Source organism: Mirounga leonina, unplaced genomic scaffold (assembly GCF_011800145.1).
Source record: "Mirounga leonina isolate KUSES-001 unplaced genomic scaffold, KU_Mleo_1.0 Mir_54, whole genome shotgun sequence".
Taxonomy (NCBI): domain Eukaryota; kingdom Metazoa; phylum Chordata; class Mammalia; order Carnivora; family Phocidae; genus Mirounga; species Mirounga leonina.
Genome location: NW_023270812.1, coordinates 1,985,695 through 2,012,319, shown reverse-complemented (window position 1 = coordinate 2,012,319; position 26,625 = coordinate 1,985,695). Strand labels below are relative to the sequence as shown.

At 43.8% G+C, this 26,625-nt stretch overlaps 1 protein-coding gene across 7 annotated transcripts in view; it reads right to left on the bottom strand.

Moving 5' to 3' along the window:
• Positions 1-26,625, bottom strand: part of LOC118001829 (AT-rich interactive domain-containing protein 1B) — a 439,380-nt gene that overhangs the window by 31,634 nt on the left and 381,121 nt on the right. For 5 of the 7 annotated variants that reach the window (XM_034991980.1, XM_034991981.1, XM_034991982.1 and 2 more), the window contains 3 exons: positions 12,167-12,312; positions 4,813-4,922; positions 3,928-4,086 (listed from right to left, as the gene is read on the bottom strand). In XM_034991980.1, coding sequence (XP_034847871.1) covers positions 3,928-4,086; positions 4,813-4,922; positions 12,167-12,312 — 415 coding nt within the window. The remainder of the gene's footprint in view (positions 1-3,927; positions 4,087-4,812; positions 4,923-12,166; positions 12,313-26,625) is intronic. The other 2 variants (XM_034991985.1, XM_034991987.1) reach the window with 1 other exon arrangement.

The window sequence follows — 26,625 nt, the reverse complement described above, 5'->3', positions numbered from 1 at the left end:
AATTCTGAATGGAAGATCCACCTGCCATTTCTGGCCTGGTCCTCTCCAAGGCCAAACTGGGGAAGGCTTCTGGGAGGATAGTTAATCGGGACCCGAGCAGAGAGACTACGCAGATGTTTGTTCCCATTTATGAAATGAGTGTATCTCATAACCTGAGATGGGCCTAAAATAACAGTATACTTAGTTTAGCTATATATATTTTCACTTTTCTTGCCATCCTTTGTTAAATGAACTTGAGTTTAATTAACTTCTGCACACCTCAATTTGTTCTCATAAAGTTAGAAAACCGTAATGAAAATAATGTTTTTTTTAATTGAATTGTCTTGTTTTGCATAGCATCGTTTTTAGATCTTCAAAAAAGACTTAAGGATTTTTATGGCACCATAATGTAGGAAAATGCATCTCTATGGAAAGAAAGTGGTCAGGCCTGAGGTGACGTGTTAGGTCCCAGAAGAGGCCTCCCAGGCACCCGAGCCTCCTTCATCTAAATCACTTGTCACCCACTTTGTCGTCCGTGGCCCTTGGTTACACAGCTTATAAAAAGTGTATGCTTTGCATGGGATTACTGGTCTGTCCTACGTCTTCCCGACTACATTTTAAGTTCCACGAGGCAGGGGCTGAGCTGATTCTGAATCACCGTGAGCACACTGGGGGTAGCTGCTATCGGATCTGTTCTGTGAACGGGTACTCAGACGGACAAAGAAGGTCTGAGAAGTCTGGCACCCTCCAAGGAAGAATGCGCAGCTGAATAAAATATCCTATAAACGGGATTTCAGTGATCAAGGTGCTAAGGAGACACTGACGCAATCTAACGAGACTGAAAACAGAAGGGATCATCGTGCCTATGGCTGGCCCTTGCCACCTCCACTCCCAGCCTCAAGGTCTGTTTCCTAGCCAGTTATCAAAGTTGGTATGTGGGTGTCTGAACAGAGAAGAAGGACGTCAAGGAAACAAAAGTGTTAGGAAATAAAGGGTACATACTTTATCGCTGATTGGGCTCAACACATACCTTCTTCGGTTCACAGACATTGGCTTTGCTGTAACCTTTGGGGAGGTGCCATCATACAGTCTACCCACCGACCTCAGGCCAACAAGCCACCCCACAGAAAGATGGGATGACCCTTCCAGGTCTCTGGGACCACCTCACACTGCTTCAGCATTGTAGAAACTGTATCCTAGTGCCCTGAAGTGTCATGGACCCAAGAAAAGGGAAGGGAGATCGCTAAAGACTGTAGCAGGACATTACAGCGCCACAAATGTTTTCCTTGCGTGTAGTTTAATTAAGTCTGTAAGTACAGTTTTCCTCAAATCTTTCAGGCAGATTTACATTTCAGCAGTCTTTACCATATGCCTGGTAATATGTGTATGTGCAAATGTTTATTTTTATTTTAGAACGTTCCATAACAAAACAATGTTGGTCCATAGCACACTGTCAAAGCATGGAACATCTTTATCATGTGGTCCATTTCGGGCCTGCTGTGAGACAGGTTTTAGCAGAGACACTGGGAAGAGCAATCTGAAGTACAAACTGAAGTTGTGTCTCAGAAAGGACAGTTAAATATTCCTAAACTGTGCATGTCAGCAGTGATTTGACAGCAGAGATGCTCTCGGGTCCTTCCTTCCCAACGCTTTTGGTACCCTTCCTAAATTAGCATCTCATCCAAGGCAGGGGCCACGTTCTGAATGCAGAGCTCCTCCTGTCCTTCTCTACCGCTGGAGCCAGAAGTTTGCTTGTAAATTCTTTTCCTTTTAAGATTTTACTTATTTATTTTAGAGAGAGAGCGCACAAGCACGAATGGGGGGAGAGGCAGAGGGAGAGGGACAAGCAGACTCTGAGCTGAGCGTGGAGCCCGGGGCGGGGCTCGATCCCACGACCCTGAGATCATGCCCTGAGCCGAAACCAAGGGTTGGACGCTTAAGCAACTGCGCCACCCAGGTGCCCCATAAATTCTTAAACATAAAATGGTTATGGTACAGGAAGAGATAATGTATGTTGAAATATTTAGAAAAAAGGAAAAAGTAATATACAATTTTAAGCACAATTGTTTTATAATCAGAAAATGAAGTCTACAATTCATTTTACTTTTTTCTTACACTTAAGTGGAAAGTGGGCTTTTTTTTTTTTTTGGATAGAAGTTTCTTTCCTACAGGACTCATTGTATGGAGATAACCTGATTAGTTAAGTTAAAATATCATAAATATCTCACTCAATCTTTATAAATCCAGAGTTGGCAATGTGGAATTTTTATTTTTTTATTTTTTAGTTAATTTATTTTTTTAAACATGTAATATCATCTATTAGTAGTCTTTGTTTTTCATAACTTACTATTCTTAATTATTACCTTAAGGTTTTAAAGATTATTATTTTCAACCTCTGAAATTTTTCCCTCTGAGCCAACATACAAATGTTTTCGAAAAGTTATAATTTGAGTTCCACCTGTTAACTTGACAGTAGGCCGATTCAAAAATGCTTTTCTTATGATTAAGACAAAACAAAACACAACACCGGGGTAGATTATGGGGAAAACCCCCATAATGCTGGCTGCCTTCTGAGACTCAAAGCCAATAACACAAGGACATCAAAATGCAGGCTTTGCACTCCCCCTTCCTGTTAGTTCTGCTTAACCCGCCCTAGAGCATTTTTCATTTCATCTTGGTTGTTGCAAAAGCGAAACATGTCTACAGAGAAGGTAACAGCGAATATCGCCCTTTCTTCCTCTGAAAAGGAAAATGCTGGTTATGCTCGAGCTCCACATGAATTTTACAAACATTTACTGGAACCACCAACCCTTCAAACCTTCAGCTCTATCTGTTTAAACCAGTGAATGGATAATTAATAGCAGCCTCCTTTTGGGGTTTTGACTAGATTGCCAGATTCTGCACATAGAGTCTTCTTCCCTCCAACTTGCTTTTCCTGAGCTGTACTCTTCAATACATCGTCTTACAAAAATTAGCGTGTTAATTAAGCCTTCTTGGCAAGTAATTGCATGTTAAGGTTTTTTTTTTTTTATTTTAAACAGATCTTTTGATTCCCTATATGAATGTAAAATAAAAGTTACTACAGTGCCATTCTTACTCTTTTTTTTTTTTTTTTTTTTTTTAATGGCACAGAATTAATTTCTTCAGTACGAAAATAAAGGCCAAGCTCTATGGACAGAAGAACATTAAGGCTAAAAAAAAAAAAAAAATTCCCTTACAGGCACATCACCATTTTTGTTTTTTACATATCATATGGAAATCAACACTTAATTTCAAGATGATCAGCAATCTTGTGCAGGAGGTAATTTTTCTATCTCGACTGATTCTAATGTAGGTACACATTATTAATCCAAAAGTATCATTCCAAATATTCACATGTGGTGACATTCCTACACCTTTTCTGTTAATTTCTGACAGGTGGATTGAAACAAAGCAGGGCTGATATTATGCTAACCCATGCCCAGAGTGTAATATCTATATTTTCAGGTAGGCAGTTTTGAAATAAGATGTTTCAGATACAACAGCCCATGAAAGATTTAGGCCAAAGGCCAAATTTGTCATTTACTCTGTGGCTGCTATTAGTTCCCATGTAAATGGAGAAGTAACTCGTTTTGAAGATCTTCTGTAAGTGCACAACGGATCAGACATTTAAACAAAGTCACTGCGTGAAGGAGTTTGGACCCAGTAACACAATCACATGCTTTGTACAGAGGTGCTTCTTTATAATAGCCGTTTTATTACCAGAAATCAACTTCTATGATTTACACAACGTTACTCATTTCGTTACTAGTATAATTATCAAGAAAACCCTTTCATGGATAAATTATGAAGAAAAAGTCTTATAAAACAAATAAATAAGCAAGCATTAAAGTAGAATTAATTAATTATCAAAAAACCCCAAAAACCGAAAAAAAAAAAAAAAAACACAAAAAAACCAGAGCCACTTACAGGGCTTGATGGAGTCTTTGGCCAGCCTGGGCTGCTAATGCTATCGCTTTCATCTCCATGAAATGAGGAGATGCTAGCAGAGCTGGGGGACATTGGGGAAGGGACTGGCAGGTTGCCGGGGGTTGGGGGCTGAGAAATACCCTGAGAGCTGTAGCTATCCTGTGGTAGAGGAATAAAAAAAAAAAAATGACAAAGGTAGGGCAAACTTTATTTAAAATAACAAAAAGCACATCCAGTTTAACAGACTAATTTTTATATATAATGGATATATATAAAGACATGGACAAACAAACACACGAAAACACACACATATAAAGGTATTAAAACAACATTCTTAATTAGTATAATTTGGTAAGTTTGCTGGATGCTGGATAAGGCTACTATGCCACCATGCTTACTTCAAGCTTACATGGAATGCTAAGCATGGGTTACCCCTTATGAAAGAAAGAAAGGAAAAAAAAAGCTGTTCACCTTATTTATCAAATAAGGCAGGAAAGCAAAATATTAAGTATGTTGTTGTTGCTGAGGCGGCCAAAACAGGAAGCTATAAACTGAAGGCAGAGAAAATGGCTGCAAGTATCAAAACCAGGCAAGACCCCTTCCTTGTCCCCACCCCCAAAGCATCTCTCTTCGGTGGGTCTTGTCCCTCCGCCCCTCACCCACCACCATGAGTTCAATGCCGTAAGAACTAGTAACTTTCAGATCCACACCATGGAGGGGGTGGGGAAAGAGAGGAGAACTACAAACGTGGTGCACGAGATGGACGCATGCAGAAGAGAAGAAACCAAATGGAAACAAAAGTGGAGGCTGACACCAGTGACTAGAACACCATGGCAGCTGCAGGAAGGCAGATCCCACACCGCGTGCAGAGGAGAAAGGAAGTACCTTCGACTTGCTCTCAGGCTGCGGAGTGCCTTCTTCTTTACCGTCGGCTTTGAGAGGTATGGGCAATTTGGATTCCCCGGGAGACATCATATCTGCAAGACCCATAGATGCTAATCGAAAACAGGAGAAAGAGTTTAGGATTATACATGTGATGCACTGGGCTGTGTTCCTGCTAACACAAGTTACTGAGTGACCCATGGGGCACTTGAATTTCCCTTGAAGGAAGAGAAGAAAAGAGAAATTGTAACTGAGGGCACACCAGTTTTCTGGAAATCTAAATAGCACGACATTCTGCCAGTCCTTTTTTAACTTAAACAAAACAAAACAAAACACAATCATTTACTCAACACCCAAACCACTGAAAGGCAACTCATATCAATATTATTTTTTCAAAATTACTATAGCTTCACTAGAGTAGGTGACAGGTGGAAGTTAAGTCCAATGTTTCAACTGCTCATCCGGAGTGAAAGGAAATACTGGGTGTGTGTATTTTTTACGTGGTGACTGGAGGATTTCATGCCTTCTTAATTTCCCAAATTTATAGAATCTACAGTTTGCAAAATCACTTGACATTTTATATTGCTTCATTTGAAAGTCTTATCTATCGCATGTGGCCTAGTCAGCAGTAATGGAAAACAGTCGGAACGAATGACTTCAAACACAATAATCAGAAGTAATTTTTGAAGGACAGGATTTCTAATTATTTTGCAATGCGGCTGGTTTCCTTTCAGTCTGGGGCTCTGTGCACATTTATCAATCCCCAGCAGCGGCTCAAATGCCCAGGTCAGATACCCACACCCGCTCAAGAGTCAACTCAACGCTCCGATTCCCAGAAAAACTCATTTTCTATCTCAAGGCTCAGAAATTCAATCAAGTTCACTTAGGATTTAGAAGGAAAGGTTCACCAAAGAACAACTGATTTATACCCATTTATTATGACTATGAATAGATATTTTTGGGTTGAAAAGGAGGGCTTGGATTTCTTTTTAAAGGAAGAACAAGGCTACAGTAGGGAATCAGTGTAGATATCCAGGGAATAACAGCTGAATTTCTACAGAACCCCACTGTGAAAACCATCTGCACAACACTGGGCTGGGAGTGGGACACCAAACAGATGTGTGAGGAGGGAGGGAAGCAGAAGAGAGCAGAGAACGGAGAGAATTAAGAGCCTTGTCAATGAGCGAAAGCCAGGAAACATTCCTATCTCAACATAAAATAAACCTGAGGTTTTATGCACAGGACCCGTTCTGCATTCTGCAAACAAAAGTGCTGGCTCAACCGAGGCGGTGCGCATGTTGCATAATGTGCCAAAAAAAAAAAAAAGCAGCCGCTTTAAAAAAGGCTCCACAGATTGCCCACTACAAAATGATTATTGCACATATTCATGTATTACTATGTTTTAGAAAATAATTAGTTTTAATTACAGCAGTGAGAGAGTGAGCAGGGCTCTGGCGAATTAGCTGGCACGCTTGGTGGTGCTAATTTGCTAATATCGTTAGCATCACGGCAGGTTGAGACCAGAGGTCCTGCCAAAAACGCCGACCCCGCCACGTGCCCAGGAGTCCGGCGGCACGCTCGCTGACACCCGGGGAAGCGCCGGTCTGCACGTGCTCACTGGCGAGCGGTTCCGAGCCCGTCTGCAGCCAGCCAGCCCTTGAAGTCATCACCACGCACACAAATCATAATTGGGATGTTTTTTTCCCTTTCTTTCTTTTTTTTTCCCCCCCAAATTACTTTCAATACTTAGACTTTAAGAACTGGAACAAAAAGCTTTTTCAAGTGATGCAGCTGCAGAGAAAAATCTATTGGGATCAGCTAAAAATGCTGTTATTTTGGTGAATGTGTGAAACCCCAGGAAAGCAGCTGAGAGAGACCGCCCCAGGACCGCCCCGCTCAGAGCGCTGGGCTGCTTTCGTGCAGTCTTCTCTCCCAGGATCAGTAAATCCGTACATTGAGAAACACCCTTTTTAGAAGAACAGAAGGGGGAAACAGAGCAGGACGAGCGGGGGAGGAGGAGCTTCTTTATGAAAGTCCCCACGTCCTTGCTAGTTACTCAGAGCTGTCACCGAGGAACGACGGCCACACAACCCTGAGAACGTGGCAAAGTCACGGACATGTGGCTTCTGCGAAGGCCTGCTTCTTCAAAGGTTATAATCAATAGTTCTGTTAGCATTTGGAACAAATTATGCCTGAATATTACTGTTGAGAGACAGAAAATACTAATATTCGTCTTCATACATTCACTGTGTTAACATACCCCAAAACAGTTTTTAAGCATAAAGAAGTAGGCTAAGATGTATTATTATAATGAATGATAATAATTTATACTGATTTAAAAATCAGACTCACATGAATTTACGCGTATCTGTTGGTTTGAGATTCCCCAAATTTCTTCACTCTCTATTATATATTTTTAAATGGGCGTTTAGGGTATGCAGATATAAAAATGGTCAAAAGTGGCACTGCTTTATGATTTTTGAGAGATAAATAAGGATAGGATTGAGAGTAATGGTTTTATTTAGTACTCCTGCCTGACACTGCAAATTTTATTTTACTAAATGGATCACAAGGTCTTTCCTTACTGTGGCTTTTACTATTCCTTTTGTTGAAATGCTTATTTTTGACTTCTTACCAGAATTCTCAATGAATCACTGCAAAGAGCTATAGGCCTCCCTGGACAATGACAGTCCAGGAGCACTATTTTTTTTTCTCCTTTCCCAGAAGAGAAAGACCACCACTGTGGTAAGGATGTGTTAAATCAAGGCCCTGTTCTTTCTCCTACTGACATCAGCAATCCAGTATCTAAAGTTCAGACATAAAAAGGGGCAGTAAAGAACTCGGGCCTGCAGAAAGTGCTGTGTGAGTACTGTAAATACATTTCAGGCGCTAGCCTCTGGCTTTACCCCTGAAATTTAAGAGTTAGAATGATTTCCTAAAGTAAGTGTGGGTCAAAGTCCTAAGGCAGCTACTCCACCCCAGATTTAATATCTTCAAAAGGAACATAAGAGCATATGGTGTGAGCAAAACTGAACTCAAACATTCACTCTTACTCGCTCAGCTTTCTTTACTTAGTCTCCCTATAAGGCGACAAAGTCACCCCCAGACGATGGAGAAATGGGACCAGAAACACACATACGGTTTGTTCTTTTCACGGTAAACAATACAGCATACGGCCAAAATTTTTTATTCCTTGTTTCTGAAAACACAGGAGGGCCTATCTATGTGCATACATCTGTAGATAGTCATGACTCTTTTTATATGTGGCACATACATCAAGAGCACCGTGAACATTAACACGTATGAAGGGTATGAGAGAAGGAAGCTCAGAAGAAACATTTCTCTCTCTTGGACCGGATCAGCAAGGCCTTGAAAGAACCTTCTGATACCTCTCTGTGCTGACATACCTCCACAGGGGCAGGGCAAGGGAGATGCACAACACCGTAATTTCCATCCACGCCCTCTCTCTCCGTTATAGGCACATGCAACCTGAGCAAACCCAGTATGCTCGCTATGCTCTCCAGAAAGCCCCAGCCCCAGACCAAGTCCACAGCTACCAACCGACTTGGCAAAATCCCAGTATACATTCTTCCCCCTTGAAGAGATATGGTTTTCATCATTTATTACACCTTTTATGTCTTTGGGGGAGGAGGGAGGACAGCAATTCACCTAAGATCATTAGCTCCAAGCAAGCAACCAAACAAAATACCTAACGATCTTATAAACTGCTTAGACAACCAACCACTAGCAATGGTGCTAAACACCCAAAACTTCTGGGGCGCCTGGGTGGCTCAGTCGTTAAGCGTCTGCCTTCGGCTCAGGTCATGATCCCAGCGTCCTGGGATCGAGCCCCGCATCAGGCTCTCTGCTCGGCGGGAAGCCTGCTTCTCCCTCTCCCACTCCCCCTGCTTGTGTTCCTTCCCCCTTTCGCTGTGTTTCTCTCTGTCAAATAAATAAAATCTTTAAAAAAAAAAGACCCAAAACTTCCTTAGGGAAGGATCCTAAAGCCTCAAGACAGAAAACACCTATCCATCTGGTAGATTTATATGCTAGCCTTTTTTTTTTTTTTAATGGTGCTAGATCTTTTTTTTTTTCTTCAAGATCCTCTTTTTTTATTTTATTATGTTATGTTAATCACCATACATTGTATTATTAGTTTTTGATGTAGTGTTCCATGATTCACTGTTTGCGTATAACACCCAGTGCTCCATTCAATACGTGCCCTCTTTTGTAAACTTTTTTTAAAATTCAAGACAGCAAATTATCTGGTAAATAGCTAATGCCACACAAAGCAGGCAGGGGTTCTGCCAGGAGACTGCTGAGCAAAATATCTCTAAATCGGTGGTTCTTAAGCTTAAGCATGCACTTATGAAAACTACCTGAGGAGTCTGTTAGGAACATCCTCAGAAATTCTGACTGGGGCCCAGAAATCTGTAGTTTTAACAAGCATTCCAGGTGACACGTGGTTCTCGATTTTTGAGAACACCGAAGGAAGCCGGCGATCCTGTGGTAGTGAGCTTGCCTTTTTCCCTCTGTAAGGGCTAATGGAGCTAGTACGCCCCATCCTGGTAGGACATCAATAGGACACTGCCTTTGGGATGGCGCTAGGTTGGCAGAAAGATCTGGAATCTGACAGGGCTCTTGTATAAGAGGAAGGCCTGACGACAGCAGTACGTGGCTGCTCATTTACTATCTGTAGGTTATCCGGATGGAAATGCCCTACATTTTGCAGAGTGGCTTCCCGTGAGGCAAACTTAGAACCACAGATGGTAGATATATCTTCTGGAATTTAGATGTCTTCTTTAAGATGATGGTTTATATAAAGACAAGTATATGACTAATGAATGTTATAAAAGGAAACACAAAGAAGTATAACATAGCTAATAACACGAGTATTATAAAAGGGGGTATTTAACAAGGCTATAAATGACTTATTATTTTGCCCATCGCGTTATGTAATGCTAATCTTTTAATGCAAATAATTTTTTTGAAAAAAGCTCCTTCAGAGGGAAAAAAAATCCCCCCCCACTGCTTAGCACCCCACTTCCCCTGCATTTTAAAATGAAGACATAGTTGTCACATTCATACTCACACTGACTCCATTTGAATAATTACTTGCTCACTGGAGCCTGTAACAGTTTGTCACTACACAGGAAGACGCTTTTTGGCCCTGTACCCCGTCTATATCACAACTGTCTGAACTCCGCAAAGAGGATGCTGAAAGGCCAGCTGCATAAGCTGCTAAAGGAGGTTCAGCAAATCCCACCCCCAGCCCTGGACATCATGGGTATTATCTTCACTTTCTCCAAAAGTGCCCTCACACAGAGAAGATGCTTTGCCATTATCACTGGTAACTGATCTGCATGGGCCCAAACCAAGTAGACTGATGTGATGACGATCAAAGCCATTTCTGGCCCAACTCTAGAAAAATTCAAGAGTACACCTTCAGACCAAAACTCGTCAGGAGCCACTCTATAACTTTATGGGTTCCTCTGTCATTCCCGTTTCCCTCGGAGACTGTAGCACAGGGATAGCAGCTTGATGTGTGCCTATCAATAGATACACAGTACATGCTAAATCATCAATATTCTTGGATGTGCTAGCTAGATGACTACTTTCCATCAGGTAGCATTTGACTTATAGAGCTGGAATAAAATCACCTAAATGTGCAGAGCAAAATTTGATAAATGTTTAAATTATCAAAAATTCAGTGTTTCAAAATACACAATGCAATAAAAAAAAAATCCTACTAGCCCATACAAAAGACTGTGAGGATAAACAGCCTTTCATTGAACAGGTTTCCTCTGTATGAAATAACGAAGAGCTGAATTATCTGAATAATAATAATAATAAAAAGAAACCCTCTCTGCGAATCTCCATTAAATTGGTTATTCCTTAGGAACACATAAATCTTCTTAGGCAGGGCATGTGGTGCCATCTCTTTGTGGTGGGTTATTTTTGTGGTTCTGGGGTCCAAAGGAAAAAGGGAAAAATGAATATTGCTAATAGTAGGTGAATATTTATTGTGTAGTTTCAATGCTCTGAAGTAATTTTATTTCAGCAAGCCAGACAAAACACATAATGTCATAACCCAAATACCCTATTACCTGGAATAGTGCTGAGAAGGGGAGGGGAAGTTTCTGGGTAACAGACTGGTTAAGAGCTTTCCCCTTTCATCTCAAGTTTAAAAACACCCACGTCGCTGGGATTAATGACCAATATCAGGAAGGGCTATTCTATTTATTTGAAAACCTTCCATTTTGCCACTCTTTCTTCCTCTTCCACATATTTTTAAAGAGACGCAATCAGGGAATGGCACTGTTAAATTAGACCCTGGAAACCAGCAACTCAGAAGCTCAGAGAGGATGCAAGCCCAGCCTCTACCAACAGCCCCTGGGGTGGCCTTTCAAAGACGGACAGGTCAGAGGGGTGGCGAAAGGCAGAGGAGATGAGAAAAGGTACTAGGAGAGCGTCAAGCCTCTAACTCCATGGTGTTTCCCTAACACATGGTTAAACATCGCAGGACACACACAACTGCCACACATGCTCTGCATTCACCAAAGGAGAGCATCCTACCCGAGACAGTGCCCCCCCAACAGGGGCTGGAAGTTCAGGTCAGTTGCGACCCACAGCCTTTTCTCATCTAAAGAGCAGCGCCCCTCAACTGCTGGGTAGTGCGGGGCTTGAGGAGATGGCTCAGGGTCTAAGGAATCTGAAAACTCTCTGCACAGGTGTCGACATTTTGGTGTTTCCACAAACTGATACTCTTACTGCACCGATCAGATGGGATTTGGTAGGAATACAGTTGTTGACGTCACTAAGTGGGTTGGAAAAGTTACACACGAGGGAAAATCTAAAATAGTTCATTAAAAAAATAATATAGAATTTCTCACTACAGACAATCTGCAGACAGCACTTCTGAACAACTACTTCCAGGTATATATTTCAAGGTGAAAAAGTACTTCAATCACCTCCCCTGAAACATGAAGTGTTCATCTCCACCACTACTGAATGGAGCATCGATTTTGTCGGGGGATCTTCCAATACTTCGAATGGTGCCGAAAGAGAAAAAGAGCTTAGCGTATACATCTAGCAAGCAGTCCCCAGAGTCCCGTGGAATGTGCCCACACGTTACAAAAACACAGAGGGCATTCAAATCATTTACACAAAATATAATGTGAGCCTCACGTCTTGAAACAGTTACATAGATTGAACAGGTTTCCAGGCAGCAGAAAAGTGGAGTGTGTCCCCTTTTCACCCAATGATCCCAGTGCTTGGGTTGCTCACCGGTGCAGGCCTAAGGGGGGCAGAGGGGGAGGGGAGGGCAGCTCTCAGAACGCGGAGCTGCCGTGGTTACCTGCTGAGCTGTTCACCATATTGGGCGTCATGCTGTAGGGGGGTGCCTGGGTGTTCATCAGCCCAGAGCTGTTGTTCACGGGCTGGCTGTAGGGAGAGCTGGAAGCCATAAGTCCACTCTGATTCATGCCCGGAAAAGTGCCTTGCCTGTAGGAAGAGAAAGCACATGCATACATATACTGGCCATGGACACGGCGGCACGTACGGGCGGCACGTTACCCGGGGAGCCATTTCTCATGATGCATCTATGCAAGGGGCGGGGGCTCCTATTTTTCATGTTCGCTTAAAATAACTTATTTCCCGGAAAGAGAGGCTGAACTATTGCTAAGTAATTACTTAATCCACTGTGTAAAAATTCCAAATAATATAAATTCCACAAATAAATTATACATTTTGAATCATGTCAAGTGTTCCAGGTTATGATTTATACAGAGGAATATAAGCAAGAAAGGGGGAACTTGAAATAAGAACAGGAATTACAAAAGCAAGCAAAATTAATTTCTAATGTTTAAAAAGATCTGACTCTGTGAGCATTACTTAGTGTCCTCGTATCAAAAACCAGAAGTCAAGGAATGAAAATCAAATCGGCAGTGTGAGAATGTTATTTAAAATTTTTTTCTTTAATCTAAATGTTCTGATAGAATGAATATGGGAGAAAGCATTTCTAAAGCCCTTCAACCCTGTTATTTGGCATTCTGAAATTAGGTACTATTGCGAACACACCAATATCCCCATATTAACTTTACACAGTAAACACCAGACTTCTACTTCTTTTTGTAGGCTTTCCTGGGACAGGAAGGAAGGGAGCTGAGACTGGCTGACAGTATCCCTAAAAGGCCCTGGGGTCATCCGTCCCCGACTGTGATGCAGACCTATGAACTTAAATTTTCAGTGACTTAGTTTTGCTAGTTTTGTATGTGTGCTCTGTGAAAGACAAACTTCTCACTGTTGCAAGGGGAGGAGGGTATTTCTTAATCTGAAAGAGACATGTGTGGCACAAAGGCATTTCTCTAACAGCTGGAGATGAGACCGGGGAGGAGGAGGTTGAAACTGAGCAGTGCTTTCATTCTCGTGGGAGAATTACCAGGTAGAGCGAAAGATGAGGGCAATGTGGCAAAATCTGGGAGAGCCTCCACTCTTGTACTCAAGTGGCTCTTATGTAAATAGTATACCTTGAGAAAACTTTCCAAACTTTGGCTACTAGTGTTCCCTCTTAGGAGTAAAACTAATAGGAAGAGAAAAAATCCACACTTGGCTTATCTGTTCCAAATGAATTATGATTACAAGCCATGCCCTCCGCCTCTATTAAGCAGTCATCTGATGACTTTTTATGCATAACGGTAAACTATTTTTAAAGAGGTTCTTTAAAAGATTAACATAAGTCATTTTAAGAAAAAACCCATCAACTTTTTTCAAAGAAATGGAACAAATAATCCTAAAATTTGTATGGAACCAGAAAAGACCCCGAATAGCCAGAGGAATGTTGAAAAAGAAAAGCAAAGCTGGCGGCATCACAATTCCGGACTTCCAGCTCTATTACAAAGCTGTCATCATCAAGACAGTATGGTACTGACACAAAAACAGACACACAGATCAATGGAACAGAATAGAGAGCCCAGAAATGGACCCTCAACTCTATGGTCAACTAATCTTCGACAAAGCAGGAAAGAATGTCCAATGGAAAAAAGAAAGTCTCTTCAACAAAGGGTGTTGGGAAAATTGGACAGCCACATGCAAAAGAATGAAACTGGACCATTTCCTTACACCACACACAAAAATAGACTCCAAATGGTTGAAAGACCTAAATGTGAGACAGGAATCCATCAGAATCCTAGAGGAGAACATAGGCAGCAACCTCTCTGACCTCAGCCGCAGTGACTTCTTCCTAGAAACATCACCAAAGGCAAGGGAACAAGGGCAAAAATGAACTATTGGGACTTCATCAAGATAAAAAGCTTTTGCACAGCAAAGGAAACAGTCAACAAAACCAAAAGACAACCGACAGAATGGGAGAAGATATTTGCAAATGACATATCAGATAAAGGGCTAGTATCCAAAATCTGTAAAGAACTTACCAAACCCAACACCCAAAGAACAAATGATCCAATCAAGAAGTGGGCAGAAGACATGAACAGACATTTTTCCAAAGAAGACATCCAAATGGCCAACAGACACATGAAAAAGTGCTCAACATCGCTCGGCATCAGGGAAATCCAAATCAAAACCTCAATGAGATACCACCTCACACCAGTCAGAATGGCTAAAATTAACAAGTCAGGAAACAATAGATGTTGGCAGGGATGCGGAGAAAGGGGAACCCTCCTACACTGTTGGTGGGAATGCAAGCTGGTGCAACCACTCTGGAAAACAGTATGGAGGTTCCTCAAAAAGTTGAAAATAGAGCTACCCTACGATCCAGCAATTGCACTACTGGGTATTACAAATGTAGGGATCCGAAGGGGTACATGCACCCCGATGTTTATAGCAGCAATGTCCACAATAGCCAAACTGTGGAAAGAGCCAAGATGTCCAACAACAGATGAATGGATAAAGAAGATGTGGTATATATATACAATGGAATATTATGCAGCCATCAAAAGGAATGAAACCTTGCCATTTGCAACGACGTGGATGGAACTGGAGGGTGTTATGCTGAGTGAAATAAGTCCATCAGAGAAAGACATGTATCATATGATCTCACCGATATGAGGAATTCTTTTTTTAATAAAGATTTTTATTTATTTATTGAGAGAGAGAGTGATAGAGAGAGAGTATGAGAAGGGGAGAGTCAGAGGGAGAAGCAGACTCCCTGCTGAGCAGGGAGCCCGACGTGGGACTCGATCCCGGGACTCCAGGATCATGACCTGAGCCGAAGGCAGTCGCCCAAACAACTGAGCCACCCAGGTGCCCGATATGAGGAATTCTTAATCTCAGGAAACAAACTGAGGGTTGCTTAAGTGGTGGGGGGTGGGAGGGGTGGGGTGGCTGCGTGATAGACATTGGGCAGGGTATGTGCTATGGTGAACGCTGTGAATTGTCTAAGACTGATGAATCACAGACCTGTACCTCTGAAACAAGTAATACATTATATGTTAAAAAAAAAAAGAAGATAGTAGGAAGGGAAAAATTAAGGGGGTGGGAATCGGAGGGGGAGATGAACCATGAGAGACTATGGACTCTGAGAATCAAACTGAGTGTTCTACAGAGGAGGAGTGTGGGGGGATGGGTTAGCCTGGTGATAGGTATTAAAGAGGGCAAGTATTGCATGGAGCACTGGGTGTTATATGAAAACAATGAATCATGGAACACTACATCAAAAACTAATGATGTAATGTATGGTGATTAACATAACATAATAAAATTAAATAAAAAAAAAAGAAAAACCCAATATGCTATTCTTTTTGTGTAGCATTTTCAATGGATTCGACTTCCTAGCTGGTGGAAAAAGTTCAAACATGGTCCACTTGAAAATTCAAAGTATCAAGGGTTTGAGTGGTTTTTTGTTTTTATTTTTCCTTTTAAATATTACATCAACCATTCAGAGAAATTCTGTCCAGACGAACATTCAGTGATGGCTTGGAAAGAACATTCTAGGAGGCTGAAAGACTAATGGTGTGAGTGTGGCTCTGGGAGAAAGGAATGTTACTTCAGCCTTGAATTCTGAGCTCACGGACGTGCCACTTTGAATAACTACAGACTGCTGAACCAGTATTATAATACCCACTGCAGTTCATTAAGAATGTATCTGAGATCGTCCGATGCCTTCTGATTAACCCCGAGGTCGTCAAATACTTCTAAATACATTGCCCCACAGCTCGAAACGTAGTTCCATATGGTGAGGGTTTTAACATCAGCATGGAGGTGATTGGTATTAACTCAAGTATCTTAGGTTCCCTTCTGACGTGTTCTCATTCAAACAAAGACTATTTCACATTTATGTGCATGTTTCAAAAGAAAACAAGAAAGAGCGGCACCTGTTAACCTGTTGGGCTGCTCTCTCAATTCCTCAGCAGACAGACAACCGAAGAGCATCCTTACTTATGAACAGGTTGGGTTTTCTAAAGACAGCCTTCAAGTCTCAACCAGTGGCGACCCGTCCTTCAAGATCCACGTGCAGGGGCCACCCCCTCTGCGAAGGCCGTCCTCACTCCCCCATCTGGAAGCTCTGCCTGCCCCAGGCTCCGCCTATCAGAGCCCTCTGCACTTTCTTTCGTGTATTCTACAAAATTTATATGCACATCTTGGCTCTTACAGGTGTGATACCTCCCGCGAGGAGCAACTACTGAGCACGTTCAGCTACTAGAGTAGTACTTGTTAAATGAACTGACAGACATTTTTACCATTGTAAACAGGCCTCAGGAAAGACGGCCACCTCTTCAAGCTTCCACCAAATTCAGTTTCACACGTGCTGTGACTACCGGGTGGATGAAACAAATGGTTCCTTGAGCATGCTGGTTTATAACTCAGGTGGCAAAGAGAATTGGAATATAAAACCCACCAGACAGGCTCCTTGTAACCCTAATCTATGATTTCTCCCCCAAGTCTGCGATGCCCATCTGCAATCACCGTAAGATGAGGATGGTACGCATTAGAGGTTAAAAAAATACCCTTAAGATAACAAGAAATTAAAGATGTCGAGATGTGTGTGATGGATGTCACTTGCTGGCTACAGCGGTCCCTGATTAAACCATGCCTATAGTTTTACAGGTCTGGCTAAAATGCCAGGGGTCTTGACTCTGACACTAGTCATACTTTCCACTCTCACTGGGATCTGGGAGCAAATCTCCTTGGGTCTCTGGGCCGTTTTTGCATGTGAACATGGAGGGACTGATAACAATAGCAACTTTCATGATTTCTGAGGTCCTTATAAATGTGCCTGGCACAATTTCTAGGCATTTGACGCATTTAATTTTTTAAATTTCTGGAGGAAGGTAGGTGGAATTATGCTCACAAACAGAGAAAGAAAATAAGGATCAGAGAGACTGAAGAAGTTGCTTGAAGACACACAGCTGGTAAGTGGCAGAAACAGAATGCCTCAGGAGTCCAGTGTCCTGTATTTCTTTCCCCATGGGACCCTTAATACTACTAGCACTTGACGGGACAAGTATAATGGCATAAGGAGTCCACTGTATACCTTCCTCTCTGTCTACTGTATTCACCTGTAGTTGTAGAAAGCTGACAGATACAAATGGCGCTTTTCTCTGGGCTTCCTGAACACCTGCTTCTAGGAAAGTTTATCCAGGGTGCTGTGGGCCTCTCGGGTATCCAAGGAGGGAAGTAGCTGAGAAAGATGGGAGTCTTCCCAGGCATGCAGGGCATGTGTGGCCACGAGCACAGCACTTGGCCATCTGCCCCAATGGGGGAGAGAGCCAATCTTCCATCACCGCAAAAGAAACCCTATTCATTATTGCTTTGGAAACTACTTCCAGGACTGTTGGTAATTTCGAACAAGCAAGATGGGCTTAATACTAAAAAAGGAGGCTTTCAATGCACTCTATTGAATGTTTGGGAATTGAGACAATTTTGTTTTGTGGAAGGAAACCACCTCTCTGACTAAGCCAAGCACTCCAGCTTACCACGGCGTGGCTAACAGGAGAGGGTTTCTGGGGATCACGACAAAAAGCTTCTTTGGTTGGGCTAACTACCGTGACTTGGACCACAGACACCTCAACAGAAGTTGGGCCCTTTCCAGAGGCAGCACTCACCGACTGCTAAATCCCTTTCTGACCACAGCAACATTCGGAATGCTCCAAATGGAATGAGGACAGTGAAGGAATCAATCAATCACTCATTCTCTTTTTCAAAAAGAAACAAGGGCGACACAACACAACCAGGTAAAAACGCAAATGGACACGAGGGAAACACTGTCCACGCAAAACCCTAAGATGTAAGTTGTACCTGGAGGAGCAGAGTGCCCTTCCTTGACCTTGGGGTGAACTCCTGGGCTATCAATTACGGGTCTACGGGCTCAGATCGTTTTCATTACAATTTACTGCCGCCCTGATGCCAGATTCCTAACCTGCAATGGTTGTGGCGAGCAATGCCCAACAATGTCTCAGGGGGGACTTGATAAACATTTAGAAGTAACGTTTTGTCGCTGCTTTGCATAGCTTCTGGGCTGTACCACGTGGGAGGCGTGGGGACAAACCACAGCGTGCGGGCCAAATGGCGCTGTGCTCACCTGGGCCTTCTGCAGCACAGCACTGGCCCCTTATCTTTCCAAAGTCAAAGCATGATGTCAGGGGTTGTTATGTGAACATGTGGACCTGCAGAATAACTAAAGGAACTTTACTGAAATTGGTCTTTGGTTGGGACTAGATATACGTGTTTGAGATCTGTCACTCGATGACAAAAACCAGCTTATTAGAATGAGAATAATTCAAAAGTGGAGCCTGTAGATGTATTTCCCTAAAGCACTCCTCATTCCTGCTTCTCAATCTACACACACACACACAAGTAATTTTTTTTTTTTTAATAGAGTTTCCTTTTATTCACTTTGGAGATTTCTCAAACATTACACATTTATCTGCCAACAAAGAGCTGGCTTTGGGGGGAAAAAACCCAGAAGCAAACACCAATTTTCAAGTGACCATTTTCAATGGTTCACGGTGAAAGCAGAAAGGGGAATAGTGTTTCCAACTACAGCTTGAACTCAGTGGTTAAACTCACCAGCATGAAATGCTCTAAAGAGTAACCGCACATTTCTAAATATCTTGTTTTAAAGTCAACCACAATAAAATTTATAATAAGATCTGTATATGATTTTGGTGCTTTACAAGACTATTTAGGCCATATTGTTTTAGCAATCACCACTATTTTTTCTCAACAGTGACAGACGGGGAAGTGTGAAATGTGTAACTTGAATGTGAGTGGATTTCTGAGGCAGCTCTTTCGAGAAGGGTCAGGACAGACAGAAGAAAGGCTTTGGAACCAGACGCCTCAGGAGTGGAACCATGTCATACAAAGTCCCGGGGGGCAAGCCACATGGACAGGAGCTGCACGCAAGAGTTCTAGCAAATCCACTGAAAATATCATTCTTGAGTTACGTTCACCAGGAACATAAAGCAAGGCGTGCTTCACTGGAAAACTGCATGACTGCCAAGCATACAGATCTTTCTCTCCATCGATTCTCTCTGTAGATGGAGTTCCGTAGTCAGCAAAGATTGCTTACTGACAAAATTAATTAGGCTATCACTAAAATTTGGGGCACTTTTCCGCTTAAACCCAACAGTCATCAGAACCAGGAACCTGAATCTTTGCAAAGCCCAATTCCAGCAGAATTTATTTTTAGAGAGCTCCGACTGTATGCATAACGTTACACAGGATGCCCTATTTTCAATGTGTTTGAAACAGAAACTGTTTTCACATATATGTCCAGCATCACTGACAGAACCCTCTCAACCTGACTTACACAGCATCTCCCCCAGAGCAGTACCGAGAAGGACAAATTCAGTCAAAATTATTTTAAATCTAGTATCTGAAGAGGGAAAAACACTACCTGCTGTGTCCCCAAAACAACATAATCAAAACAGAAAAGCAAGCCGTCCAAGCCCCAGCCCATTTGTGGTGGGGCTACCCCATCAGCATGCCCGTGACAACACATGCGTTAGCATTCTGGGGGCAAAATAATGCTATCTTTTCAACAAGCCAGTTGCTCTGGCTAGGACTCAATCCTGGGAAGGTAAAGTGGCATTTATATTTTTAAACCAAAAACAACAAATGGAAGTGCCAATGATTTAAAAACAGTAGATTCCTGTGAAAAACACACAGCCACGTGTTATTTTTAAAACACAACTGTACCCCTTTCGCTCAGGGAGACATGCTGGAAAGAATTAACCTTAATCAGAAACATCTTCTATTTATTGATAGTTATAATCATTTGTTCAAGATGAGTGTTTTAAGACTGGCGTGGGAGGGGAGGGAGGAGAAGGAGCACTACCGGAGGGCCGAGCAGGAAAACAAGCAACAGTCAAATCGCTGGAGTGGACAGCGTCCACCTGCAACCATGCTTTGTGGATGAAGCGAGGTGTGTGCACTGGGGAGCCTGCAATAAGGGAGGTCACAGAAAGTTCCCTGCGGAAGGGATGCTGGCGCCTCCTCCTCTCCCCTCACACCTCATCTCCGGTCAGATCAGTGGGATCCAGTCAGGTGGGGAGGAGAGCAGAGGGCCTTTGGGTGTCCGGGAGCAGGGACAGCTGGTGGACTAGCAGGGTGTGAGTGCAGGGAGGGAGGGAAGGGCCGTGTCCCTGGGGCCTGTGGTTCTGTAGGGTTTTGGCTGTATGCTGGGAGAGACAGAAAGAGACTAGGGGCTGTTAAGCAGGAGCAATGGCACAAAAAGATGTGTTCTGAAGGCCTCATCCTCTGCCTGTGGACGGGAAGACACACTGGAGGCGGAAATGGATGTGGGGTCGGCAGGCGTGCAGTTACCCCAACAGACCAGGTGAGGCCAGTGCTTTGGAGTCAGGTGGGCAGGGACACAGAGCCGAGCGGCGTCCCAGAAGCAAACCCGACAGGACGTGGTGAGGAATCAGATACTGTGGGGAAAGGAGAGGGGCACCAAGGCATGTCCTAGGTGTCTGGCTTGCACAAGAGGATGGAGAAGGGGGCAGGCACTGAGAGGCAATGTCACGTGGGCAACTGGAGGCTCAAGTCTGGGAAGCAGATGGAGAGTTCTCGAACTCATCTTTGCTTCCTGTGTCTTTGGTTTCAGATCTTCCCTTCTGAATGCGATCCCTTTTGAGGCAGCCTGTTCCCTTAAAGAAGGCTGAAAGGTCTATAACATCAGCCACAAAGCTAGCGTAATAATCAGTTTCCAGCTATAAATAACTCCCCAAACCCTTTGGTCATTGATACATTTAAGTTTTATTTTTCCCTTTGAGAATGGGCAAAAAGAAACATTATTTTTCAAGAGCTCTATGAAAAAGACCCTTTCAAAAGAGGGGCCGTGGTAACTTTGTTTGCTGGTCTTGAGAATGGTCTTTTTAGTGGACATACAGTTAGCGGAAAGCTGCAGAGAAGTTCTCCCTGGCACACCTTTGCCCCGTATCACGCGGGCTGCCCACGGGGCCCCTCTGCCTCTGAGGCATTTCTCCTGGTCATCTTCGCTGTTCTTCAAGGAGCTGTGGTTTCACCCCTGCATCTCGGTGAAGCGGTTTCTACCACGCACCGAGGAGTCCTGCATATTCCATCTTGATTTCCTAAAAGGCTCTAACGCCAGAAACCTTTTTTCCCTTTTTGTTAACTACGTCATGCCGACTTCTCGGAGGGTTCCCACCTGTCATCAGTTCTGCTCCTGGCATCACGGCTCAAATGCACCTGTTGTGCACTTTCAAGATTAAGTCCTTCCTTTTTGCCTCAACGCAGGTACCCCGTTTCGGTTTTTCCTAAAGCAGCTGACTGATCTCCACCTTCTTTCTCAAAGCAACCAGGAGAACAAACAGAGCTCGAGGGTTTTGAAGCGAGAGACTTCCTTGTCAGGGTGTGAAGAAAATGCAAAAAGTGTTTGGCTGCCTGAAGTCTGGTAATTGATAACTAAGAATGTTCTCTTCATCTCCAAGTTGATTTTGGTTAAGCCCATTGTTCTGTTATCAAGAACAATTACTGGCAATCAGACAAAAATGAACTGCAAGTCTGCCTTCCTTCAGAGATTCTGATGTTGGCGTTTCCCTGTTGACTCCCAGCACATGACTGCCTCAGGCTCGGGGTGGGGACCAAAGCCACAGGGAGCAGGCGTGGGTCGCCAAGCATGTCTCTTCCCTGCAAGAGGTGGACCCCAGAACTTTGTGGTTCTGGTACACGTAGCTTCCCACTGGGTTCTGATAAGATGCACATCACACAGCTCCCCGGTCTGGTTGTACCTCGTGAAAGAAAAACTAGTTGCCATTGAGGTCGCCCACAGAAAGAAAACAGTGCTCTTCTCCGAACTGTGTTATGTCAGAGATCTTTACTTAAAAAACGTTTATTTTGTGATCATGATACCACTAGGAAAAGATCTCGAGTAACGTATAAGGAGGGCTATTCTTTTGCAGTGATGGGAGTACCCACCCTTTACACCAGGATATCCCCTTCCTGGGTACAAGGTGTAAGAGAGAGTGACGAGAGAAAGGTCCCCTTCGAGGTACCAGCACCTCAGACAGGTGTGTATCAGCTTGACAAATACTGAGGAGCTCAGCAGCACCCACCCAAGATCTAAGACCTGAGTGATATCTCAGGAATGAGGTCATGAAGAATGCATAGATCTCGTATGCACTCACAGACTTCTTGTACCTAAACAGGCCAGTCTACCGCCTGAAAAAGAGAAAGAATCTGGGTCCTGAGATCTCCCATCTCGTAAACTTGCCAGAGGAATATTCTGTAAAACCCTCTAACAGAGAATGCACTTGTCCAGGGCTGAAGTGCCAGGAAATACATCAGTACAGTCATTTCTAACTTAACAACAAAGTTGTCCTAAAATTCTTACAGATTTCCTGAGCTAAAGGCAGCCTTGGGACACAGAGTTACTTCATTTGTTGAAGCAATGCTGTTCAAAATTAGGGTAAAATATGTTGCAGGAAAAGCCTGAACGCTGAGCAAAAGTCTAGTTCATGAAATCCTCACCAGCTGCTCTTACTTGGTATCTAACAGTCAAAGGCCATCCAGAAAGAGTTAACTTTCAAAGCAACGGACAAAACCTTATGGTTCTGTAGCTGTGGGTTTTTTGTTCGTTTTTTTAAATCTGTTCATGGAAGTGGAGTTCAAACGAAGAACGAAGGTCAAGATAAAGAGGAGCCTTTGGGAGTTGCTCCCACAGACCTTTACGTGACCCGCTAAGGGGGTCCCGTGCGCCCCTCGCCCGTGATCTTCATATGGTCTGGGACAGACTAAGACACAGATCGGGTCCTCTTCACCGCTTTTAAACGGTCCCTGGTGCCTTCAGCGCCAAACGCGGCCGAGGTGACGCAATTTCGGACGGAGCAGGACGGGGCACTTCCTGAGGTCAGCCTGAAAGCTTTGCAGGCGGGCAGCGAGGGCAGGGCTGCTCCCTGAGATCCACGTGACGTCAACAATCCCGCCCTTTCGGAACTGCGGAGAGCTGGGGTTGCCATTGCTGTGGTGCTGGTTTTCTCTGGGGACGGCTGGACTAGAAAGGACCATCCCAGCTGGTCTGGTGGCTTGCATGGTCTGTGGGGCAGAGACGCTCCTAGGGCCACAAGGTCAGACGTGCAGACAAGTGGCTTAGCCAAGGCAACAGGGGCACACACCGATGCGAAGCTCACCTGGATAACGGGAGCCCTGGCCCAGTATGTGTCCCCACGGTGTGGTGTGTGTCATCACCTTAGATGCTGAGGACAGCAGCCAGTTGAGAGCGGTTTGGACGGGGGCGTGGAGAGGAGATACTCTGAATGAGGAAGGCAGGTCTAGATACGGTGGGGAACTTGGAATTTTGCACCATGTGAGGAGGACGCTGATGTCCGAGAGGACAGAAGACAGAAAGTCAGAGGGATTTGGGGAGACCAACTTGGCCCTGAGTCGAGAAATTGCCAAAGCCTGAGTTATGGTTTCAGGTTTGCACCACCATTTGTTCCTCCGAATGCTATCTAGTAACAGGCTCCAGTCCAGGATTCTCCTCTGATATCTATCAGGGACAAAAAAGTGGGCATCCAACTTTTACACTTTCCACCTGCTTCCCCGAGTTTCCACTAGTTCTCTTCAGTAGCGGGAATCCCAAAGGCCAAGCCTTAGACACGTGCTGGCGCTCCACCCTAGGGCACCCTAGGGGGTTATAAAAAATATAGGCTCGTGAGCCTCACCCTGCCTGTGGCTGGGGTGAGCTGGTGTGTATGGTTATTAACTCTCGCCAGGTAATAATCACTTGTTTAGGGAACTTCACAGACCCTAGTCCATGAAAGGTTTGCTCTACATTTCAGACTTGGATTCCTTGGATCTCATTAAACTTAAAAAAAAAAAAACACCTTTCTTAGTCTTTTAAAAATTAGTGTTTGGGGCACCTGGGTGGCTCAGTTGTTTAAGCATCAGACTCTTGATTTCGGCTCAGGTCATGATCTCAGGGTCATGGGATCGAGCCCCACATCAGGCTCTGCGCTCAGCGCAGAATCTCCTTGAGATTGTCTCTCCCTCTCCCTCTGCCTATCTCCCGCTCATGTGCGCATGTGCACTCTTGTAAATAAATAAACAAAATCTTTAAAAAAAAATTAGTGTCTTACTACATTTTTTAAAAAGTAGGTTCCAGGCCCAATGTGGGACTTGAACTCATGACCCCGAGATCAAGAGTCACACACTCTACTGACTGAGCCAGCCAAGCGCCCCTTGTTTTACTACTCTTTGAAGACTAATAAATATATTTTGCGGTTACCATGATAGTTATGAAACTGAAAGATTTGATTGAAGTCATAATCTTAAAATACCAACAGAATACTCAATTCTAAATTCTGAAGGGAAAGGGGCTAAAAATTAAGCACAGTGTTTAGATGATAATGCAAAGGCTTACATTTAATTACAGAAATAAAAACTCTACTTAAGCCTTTGAAATCTTTTCTGTCTTTCAATAATGTGACTTCTCCAATCATAGCTATTATTTTAAAACCTAACTGTCCAAAATCCAAAGGGCTAAATTCTTTGTTAATACAAATCACTCACAGTCTTTCAGGCCCATGGACCTCACCGTAACTGGGTCTGGACATATTTATAAGTTTTTTGGCCCTTCTCTTTGACATTTTATTTTTTTTTATTTTTTTATTATTTTTTAAAGATTTTATTTATTTGACAGAGAAAGACACAGCGAGAGAGGGAACACAAACGGGGAGTGGGAGAGGGAGAAGCAGGCTTCCCGCTGAGCAGGGAGCCCGATGCGGGACTCGATCCCGGGACTCCAGGATCATGACCTGAGCCGAAGGCAGTCGCTTAACCAACTGAGCCACCCAGGCGCCCTCTCTTCAACATTTTAATGCACTATATTTCCACATCAGTGGCTCCTGGCCCACCAGCAGAATTGCATCACACTGGTTTCAAGGAAAATAATACAGAAGAAGTGCCTTGCTGGCAAACAGCAACAGGGGAAATGAATTATAAATGCACCTCCCTAAGGCACAGCTGCTGGAAGACGTGTGTGTATGTGGGGTGCCCGTGAGATACAGACGTAAGCAGCTCTCTGTATCCAAGAGGACAGGCCAACCCAGGCGCTTGTATGTGGAGCCAGCTATTTCCAAGCAGAGGAAGACCACTGATCAAGCTACCTTGTGACTAAGATGATTTCATGGAATTTAATGAACGGCAAAGGTTAAAAACTAATGTCAGAATTCCCAATATCCTGTTTTACTGAAAACAAAAATGTTTTTTTAAAGATTTATTTATTTTAGAGAGGGAGGGTGTGAGAAAGAGCTAATGGGGGGGGAGGGGCAGAGGGAGAGAGAGAAACCCAACCAGACTTTGTGCTGAGTGCGAGCCCAACGAGGGGCTCGATCCCACAACCCCGACATCACAACCAATAGTTGGACGCACAACCGACTACGTCACCCAGGCACCTCCTAAAAACAAAAATATTTTAACAAAACTGATTTCGGTTATCCTAGTTTTTGGTCTGATGTAAGTATTAAAATGTAGGTCTCCAGATTCATGGTTGTGATGATACTCAGTATAAAAGTTCCCTTCCAAGCAAGAGTAATAATGACTTTCCAAACTGACTCATTTTTGCTCACTTTTTCCCTTAAAACTAAGAAGCCTGAGTTTTCCTTTCTGACATTCAGTCAGTCCACGGGGGCGTCTCTCGGGGACAGCAAAAGGCAGACGGACGTGCCTTGTACCCGCATCAGTGGGTATGCGCACTTGTGGGTCCAAGTGCCGACTCAGAACCCTTCCTCAAACGGCGACACTCCAGTCACGACGATGCCGGACCCTAAAGCGATACCGGAGGGCAGAGATTCAAACCCATCTGTGTGCCCTCGAGCAAACTGTTACTTCAGGTCACAAGGCCTGCGGCTGCAGAAACGACAACTCATGCTGCACGGGGAGGTGCCAAACCCGCGTCTCCCTGCAGGTGCGCCAAAGGGTGGGCCAGGGAACGAGGTCCAGCCCGTCCCTCAGAAGGTGGATCTCCACCCAGACACGGGCTGATAGCTGGGTCCTAACAGAACTGCCTTTAGACATGAGGAAGAACTAAAATTAAGACTTTTTCTTTTAGGGGCGCCTGGGTGGCTTGGTCGTTAAGCGTCTGCCTTGGGCTCAGGTCATGGTCCCAGGGTCCTGGGATCGAGTCCCCCATCACGCTCCTTGCTTGGCGGGGAGCCTGCTTCTCCCTTTGCCTCTGCAGCTCCCCCTGCTCGGCCACTCGAGCTCTCTCAAATAAATAAATAAAATCTTAAAAAAAAAAGAAGACTTTTTCTTTTAAAGGGAAAATCTAGAGAGACCGCACTAAGTGAAGGAAGAGCAGTTAGTACAGGATGCAGAGCCGGCTTTGTCCGGCTG